An 8,232-nucleotide genomic window follows, 5' to 3' on the forward strand; every position below is an offset into this window, starting at 1 on the left:
GGCACCGAAGAGCGACTCTGCTGTGCAGTGCATGCATTTCTGTATTAGAGGGAGTGGCTGAGGTCCTTCAAAAATGAAGTTAATGCTGTTCGTAAGCTTTGTCATGGAAATTAATAAAATGGAGAGGCTGTTTTGAAGGAAATAGTTTTGACTCAATTTGTCCTCTGATCAATATCATCTGATGTACATATACAGGTACTTGTGTTTTCATCTTTATTTATATTGCAATATCGTGATATCGTGATAGATGGTGATACTATTGTATCGTACCCAAGTATCGTGATACGTATTGTATCGTGAGGTTCTGGCCAATACTCACCCCTAGTGGACACACTGTGTATTTAGTCCTCCATCACTTCCATTGAAAGCACATTTGAATGAGATCTTTTAATAGTCAGTATGAACAGGAGGAATGATTACAGAGAGGAAAACCTGACCTCTTTTTCTTTTACTGTGATTAAAAATGTGTCATATCATGATACAGCAGTGTGTTGATGTATTTACATCATGAATATTTACAGTAATGAAAGTAATGCTGCTGGCTCACTGTGGAGGAGTTAGTCCCAAACAAAGAACAACATGAGTACAACAACAGTGCTTGCAGAGGTTATTGCTCTGCAGCACTCTCAGCAACTCTCATCATTAACTCTCTACTGCCCCCTCCAGGCGTTTGCTGAGGAGCTCCACTCTCGTGTGAGGAAGGAGCTGTGGGGTTACAGCGCTGACGAGACATTGCAGGCCTCAGACCTTCACAGGATTCGATACCAGGGCATCAGACCTGCTGCTGGCTACCCAAGCCAGCCTGATCACACTGAGAAGATCACCATGTGGAACCTGGCTGATATAAAGGAGAAAACTGGTGAGAATACCAACAAATACATCATGTGTTTTCTCTATCATGTCACCATGTTGCTGGTCACAGGAGTCCACATTAATCCCTGCATACATCACTTGAATTAATGAATGAATTTTAAATGTCCAAAAAATATGTGACTTGATTCTGTACCTAGAGGCATGTGTGTTGTTTAGAAAGAAAAAGAGATAAAGTCCTGCTGCTCTGTGGTTAATTTAGGCAGCACACTGGTCACATGTCTTGAAGTTGAAGGCAGCTGTCTTTTAGTTTAAAGTAATCATGTAACGGATTGGACTGTAAATATTAAAGGAGCAGACAAATAAATTGTGGTGCAGTGATTAGCACTGTCACCTCACAGCAAGAAGGTTCTGGGTTCAAACCCGTCAGCCCTTCTGTGTGGAGTCTGCATGTTCTAAAAAAACATATAATATCCATATCCGTTTAAAGTGAAACAGTGGACAAAATGTTAAGCGGTCTGAATACTTTCTGAATCCACTGTAGGAGCATCCATAGCATGAAAATAATAAATAATGTTTAAATACCTTCAGATTGGCTGTCTGCCACATTCTGTGTTGTGGTCATCAAGTGTAAAGCTCTGTCATTTTATTTAGTGACATTTAAATACCAGTTTCCTTTACTGTAACTTCCAGCCTTGGACCTTTTTATACACTTTTTACAATTTTATTCAAGATTTGTGGTACAATCTCATTACTAATAGAACACCTATACTACTGTTACTTCCAGCTACTAAAACCGCTGCGCTTGCTGCCATTAAGACCACTGCTGTGGCTACTATGACAGCTTTTGTAGTTGCTTACCGACAGCTCACAGATTCAATTCAGTTGCTGTTTTTATGCATTTCTTTTTATTTGCACATTGCAATGAGAAAGAAAGCATGGAGTTATTGATGAGCTGCTGCAGAGCAGCAGCAGCACATGGCCCTATACAGCCTGCCAAAGAACCTCCTCATTCTTTTCAGTGGCTTCCTCTGATTTTTTTCTGGAGCTGGTAGCTGAGTCTCCATCAGAGTCCACGAGCGTGCTTTCTTCATCAGTAAACGCTTCTTGTATGTTGGTCTCTGTAGCTGAAGCTTCTTTGTTTGAGGGCACATTGACTAGACCATTGTCAGCAGAATCAGTTTCATTCAGGTCAGTCTGAAGAGGTGCTGGTGAAGCTGTGTCATTGGAGGCAGTGGAGGCTGTGGCTTCATCAGCTGCAGAATCTGGTTCATCTCTCTGAGGTGTGTTTGTCACTTTGTCAGCTGCACGTGTGGAGACTGGACCTTGGTCAGCTTGGTCAGCTTCATACAGGTCCATGGTGTCTGGTTCCTCTGTGGAGGCAGATGGGACTGCTGACTCATCATCTGCTCCATCTGCAGCATCACGGTTGTCTTTTGGAGGTGCAGTTGAAACTCCATCAGTAGCAGATGTAGTGACTGGACGTTTGTCAGCTGAAACAGCGTCATGCCGGTCCATCATTTCATCTTCATCAGCAGCATTTTGCGTCTTCATCTTTTGTGGTCAGGATGGCAACTGTGTCCACTGCTGCTGGTTCTTCATGACTCATTATACCAGGTGAGGTCATCTCACTGGAAGAAGAATGACAGCAAAGGAATGAGTGAATGAATCCTTCAATCAATTTAAAATCCATCTACTATAGTTTGTATCTAACATCACATTTCATCTACAAACTGCATGAACTTAACCACATGGTCACTCACTCAGAGCTGGTGTCATCATCCTCAGCCTCTTGGCTCATGTTGATGAAGCGGTGGCTCAGAGCTTCACTCGGGCAGATTCTCTTTTGAGGATTCAGATTCATCATTTGTTTCAGCAGCTCAACAAATGCCATCTTTTCCTTCATGTTCTCCACCTCTGGATACAGCTGCATTTGGAAACAAAGTCAATTATCGTTCAGATGAATCTGATTCTTTACCTCCAGAGTGTTGCTCTTAATTCAGTGTCACAGTAAAGTGAGGACCACTTACCATCACAAAGTCATTCAGGCTGCTGAACCTGGAGCTGCCTCTGTGGTTTTGAGGCGGGAAGCCAATCGCACCTTTGTGTTCATCCTCAGTCTAAATCAACAGAGAACATACAGTATGTGACGTACTTTTTTTGTAGTTTCTACTAAATCAGGGGGACAATATCTAACCTGCTTTAAGTACAGAAGTTTTCTTACCTTAAGCCTCCATGCTGGCTTTGTGGAATCCTGCTTCCGGCTGAAATAGAGCAGAGTGTGGGCTCCGTCATCCAGGAACTCATCCTCTGGCTGACCCAGTGTCTCCACCATAGTTTTCATCTGGAGAAAGAATATCTAAAATCACATCAGCTAACAAGATCCACCATAGTTCTGTCTGTGTCTAAACATTTTAGATGTTACAAACAATTCCTGCATAGTTTGACATGTTGAGGTGACATGTTTGACATGTTTTGACTCAATGAGAAAAATATTCAAATTATGCGAAGTATGTAAAGTATTGTAGTTCAGTTACATTAAATATATCAATTACACTCAACTTCAACATGGATCTGTGAATCTATAACTCACCTGTACGCAATAGGCTGCAGGGCGACGCCACACACAACTTCAGCAGCTTTGACAGCTGAACTGAAATCAATAAGTTTGACTCTGATCGGTGTCTCTTGGTGGTTAACCATCAGGATGTTGTGTGGTGTGATCTTTGTGTGGATCACACCAATAGTCCTCAGCGCTCCCAGTGCAGAAGAAGTAAAGATGCCACAGTTCAAATCTGCAAGGTTCTGAATGTTGTTTTCACTGCTCTGTGATAGAATGATCAGAGCCACATACCTGTTCTGTGATTGGTCTGATGTCCTTAAGAGAGAGCGGCTTGCCACGCCTCTCTCTCAGCAATTCATGGAGACTCTTTTTTTTTTTTTTATTGGCATAGACGCCTTTATTAATCAGTAGACCAACAGGAAACATGGGAGAGAGAGGGGGGGTGTGACATGCAGCAAAGGACCTCCGATCGGGATTCGAACCGGGGTCGGCTGCGTATATATGACTTGCGCTCTGGTGGTGTGATTTCACTTTGATGCAATATTTAAAATGTTATGGCTTTTATTCATTGAGCAATTGTTTTATTAAAATTGACTGAAAGGTGCAACAAAAAACAACATTGTGTTTTCATGTGTTTAAATCTGATCATAATGAGATGTGTCGTCCCCCCCCCCCCCAAAAAAAAAAACAGATCCCAGTGCACACAATGTACTCCATGCAGCTTCAGTCTGAATGCACCAACCTCTCAGATGTAAAAAATGTAAATGCGTCTGCTCGGCTGAGACAACATAAGCAACAGGGGATGTATTATGGCTGACAAATAAGCTGTCTATGTGTGTGTGTGTGTGGAGGCAGGGTGTGTGCTGAATATCATTCAGTCATTATATCTCCACAACTATCAGTCAAGCTGTCTGTGATCGTGACACATTGTCCTTTTTAGACTGACGCTGGCTCAGCCGAGCTGCTGCCAAACTCATCAGACTGTTTCAAGTGAAGAGCATTAGATTTAGTGTTGTCATCACCACACCGACAAATTCCAGTCTGAGTGGTTGCACATAGAAGGGAGTGAGGGGGGGGGGGGGGGGCTCAGGATGTGTTGTTGGACCACATCCCGGTGTAGTCCAGATGGAATATGAAAGCTTGCGTCTCCATGTAGGATTTTGCTTCTCATAGCAATGATTCTTCAACATCAGATCTGTGAGGGTCAAATATTGATTTTGATTGAATATGACTTTAATATTGATAACCTTTAACTCTTAAATACTGTTCATATTCGGACTCATAATTAGTCTTTACAGCAATTCCCATTCATAAATTCTTCATCAGTCATTAATAAATGGTTGATTCATCCTTAATGAAGCAGTCAGAGAGCAAACAGACTGTATTCTATTTATTTATGGGAAAAAAAAGACATTCATTCATTCACAATCACAATGTTATGATCCAGTAGAACATTTGATAGAATATGATGAATAAAACATGTTTGAATACTGATTTTTGAATTGTATAATAAACACAGGTCAAATGTGTGCATATACAAAAAAATGTGTATCAGCTGCACACATAAAAAAAAAAGATGATGCATTTTATTTCCATTTTTGTATACTGAGACTCACACAAAAGTCTGGTTAAAAGAAATATGTATCTGATGTTTTTACAGCTCGCAAATGTTAACATGGGTTAAATGTGACCCTGAATAGTATGTAAGGTTAACCTTTTCATCAATCTGTTTATATTAACGGATGAAATGATCATGTGGAACGTGAAAGGTGTGGATCGTGGTAAAGATGAGCCCACAGAGAATTATCACCAACTCTACAGTTCACAGCTCTATATAGACTTTTAGTATCTTTACCTCTTTGTTGTGGTGTTGGGACTCGTTTGGTTCAGTTGCTCTCATCCAGCAGCAAACAGCTGTTTTCAGCAAAAAAAAAAAAAAAAAAAAAAACACAGCTAGAAGGAGAATGAAAATTAGACTTGCATTCATTCATACACTTAATCCAAATGTTAATGTGTGTGTAAACCTGAAGAACTTTATGAGGTGATACTTTGTTAATGTGTCTACAGCTAGTTCTTGCCAAGAAAACACAGCTACAAAAACTTCAGCATATAGATCTGCTCTGTTAATCACTCATCCTGTGCTTTTATTAAGAAAACAAAGCTAAACCTAAATTGAAGAATGTTTTTGCCATTCTTTTTTTTGGCACCCACACCTGTGCCAATCACACTATAAATAAATCAATAATAAATAAATACCAGCTCAGGTATTTCATCTGTAGTCTCCATAGGTTTGTGCTGTTGTCACCATGTGCCAACCATTTCATTTGTTTCTTTTACAGTATAGGCATAAAGCAGCAACGTCACCGTTGTATCATGCAGTAGACTGACAGAGACAATGAGTGAAAGATAACAAAACAACACTAAAAACTCATTTCTCCATCTCTCAGGACTTGGTTCTTGTTGTGTGTCTTGTTGTGTGTCTTGTTGTGTGTCTTGTTGTGTGTCTTGTTGTGTGTCTTGCCTTGATGAAAAAGCTTCAGCTTAAAAAACTTATCTGCAAATGTCACCATCAGTCAGATTAAATGCTCTTTATTCTTCAACACAACTAAATAAACACGCCATGTTCTTGGCTGGAAAGCTACAGTTAGCAGCTCAAGTTAGTTTACATGAGGCGTAACCTGACCTGCACACTGTCTGTTAGTGTTGGTTTCTACTCCATGTCCATTCAGCACAGAAAATGCCTAAAACAAAATAACACGAATCGACACATATTTCACATTGCTTGCAGCGGCTGAATCCAAATAGAAAGTGAACTCCCACCACTTTAAAGCTCTGAAAAGAAATTGAAGTTTAACCCAGCACTTCTACCTCCTGCTGTTTTATCAGCTGATGGAGGGTTCAGTATCTTCCCCGCTGCCTCATACATCCCGTCGCCTCGCTCCATTTAACAGGGCTTCCTCGCGTTCTCCGCTGCGCAACAAGCAGCACGACCTAATGAAGCACAGCCATTGTGTCTGTGTTCCCCCTGCCGGCTCAGCTGTCAATCAAACACTTACATAAGCCTGCCCACTCAGAGGCTCAGAAAGATTCTAAATGTTTCTAGAAATACCAGAAAACACAACAGGGATAGTGACGGTCGTCTTATTTTGTTTTTGTTCAAAAGTGACAATGAAGTAGTGGCACTATGGTTTTATTTCATTTCCTGCATGTTTTCACCTCATCAGTAATATTTTGTGTGTGTGTGTGTGTGTGTGTGTGTGTGTGTGTGTGTGTGTGTGTGTGTGTGTGTGTGTGTGTGTGTGTGTGTGTGTGTGTGTGTGTGTGTGTGTGTGTGTGTGTGTGTGTGTGTGTGTGTGTGTGTGTGTGTGTGTGTGTGTGTGTGTGTGTGTGTGTGTGTGCAGGTATTTGTCTGACAGAGTCTCTGGCCATGTTGCCTGCCGCCTCAGTGTCTGGACTTTACTTCTCCAACCCTCAGGCCTCCTACTTTGCTGTAGGAAAGATCACCAAAGAGCAGGTATGTATATACTTTAAGCCGCTAATAAACTACCTATAGTGTAGAGCCAGACCCATATATTGGTCAACCGATATGGTAAATGGACTGTACTTATACAGCGTTTTTCATTAAGATCACTCAAAGCGCTTTTACACTACGTCTCATTCACACATTCACACACATTCATACACTGATGGCAGGAGCTACCACACAGGGTACCAACCTGCTCATCAGAGGGAAACTAACCATTCACACACATTCATACACTGTTGGCACAGCAACGGAGCAATTTGGGGTCAAGTGACTGGCTCCTCCAGTCCTACATGTGAACCGCCAATCTTCCAATTGGTGAACGACCACTCTACCTCCTGAGCCTTTTATTGGCCTTTCATAGATATATCGTATCTGTGTCTATACCGTCTGATATGTGCTGATTTTTCCTAAAGATATATAGGCAGCATTTTATACATATTCAATCCTTTTTCCTAATTAAAGTTTAATATGTAAATATTAATCTCCCAGTGAAGTTAACTATTTCAGAGCACTGATGTCATTTTATAATCATTCTTAACCCCACAATTGGGGAAAAACTACTGGAACATGGTTCTGTACATTATACTTGTCATCTGTACTTTACTGGTTTCCAATAAGTTTATTCTTAGACTGTAAAATATCATGGCCTCCATTACATATCTTTGTCACAAGTGCTTGGTAACCACATTTGGGAAAAAGATGTGTTTATGTACATATTCTGTATATATATAAGATTATCGATATCGGCATCGTCCCCAAAAATCCAGTATGGGTCGGGCCTTACTATAGTGTAATGGATCCTAATAATGAAGATCTGTCACGTCACTCACACCAATCTGCTATCACTGAATTACAAATGATAAACAATAGAGGAAAGATCCAAACTGTGGTGTACCTTTTTAAATAGTACAATGATAAAAACTCTCCTTGTGTTATTCAGGTGGAGGATTACGCCAGGAGGAAAGAGATGAGTGTGGAGGAGGTGGAGAGATGGCTGGCTCCCATACTGGGTTACAACAGCGAAGCCTAAGAGCGGGACCCCCCCCCCCCCTCCCCTCCTTCCATCCCTAAACCAAGACCACAGAGGGCGACTAAAAACTCTCCTTGTGTTATTCAGGTGGAGGATTACGCCAGGAGGAAAGAGATGAGTGTGGAGGAGGTGGAGAGATGGCTGGCTCCCATACTGGGTTACAACAGCGAAGCCTAAGAGCGGGACCCCCCCCCCCTCCCTCCTTCCATCCCTAAACCAAGACCACAGAGGGCGACAAACACAGAATCAAAAGTTTACAGTCCAACCATTCCACTGTGGCTGAGGCAGGTTGTCACTGTCAGA

The 8,232-nt window shown here is 41.5% G+C and overlaps 1 protein-coding gene across 1 annotated transcript in view; it reads left to right on the plus strand.

Annotated features, from left to right (window-relative positions):
• The window catches only part of mtr (5-methyltetrahydrofolate-homocysteine methyltransferase), a 37,583-nt gene extending 29,600 nt beyond the window's left edge, over positions 1 to 7,983 (plus strand). Inside the window, exons 31-33 of the mRNA XM_062443058.1 lie at positions 667 to 859; positions 6,775 to 6,887; positions 7,840 to 7,983. Coding sequence (XP_062299042.1) covers positions 667 to 859; positions 6,775 to 6,887; positions 7,840 to 7,929 — 396 coding nt within the window. The 3' untranslated portion in view covers positions 7,930 to 7,983. The remainder of the gene's footprint in view (positions 1 to 666; positions 860 to 6,774; positions 6,888 to 7,839) is intronic.
• The last annotated feature ends 249 nt before the right edge of the window (positions 7,984 to 8,232 follow it).

The sequence above is a fragment of the Scomber scombrus genome, chromosome 21 (genome assembly GCF_963691925.1).
Source record: "Scomber scombrus chromosome 21, fScoSco1.1, whole genome shotgun sequence".
NCBI lineage: Eukaryota > Metazoa > Chordata > Actinopteri > Scombriformes > Scombridae > Scomber > Scomber scombrus.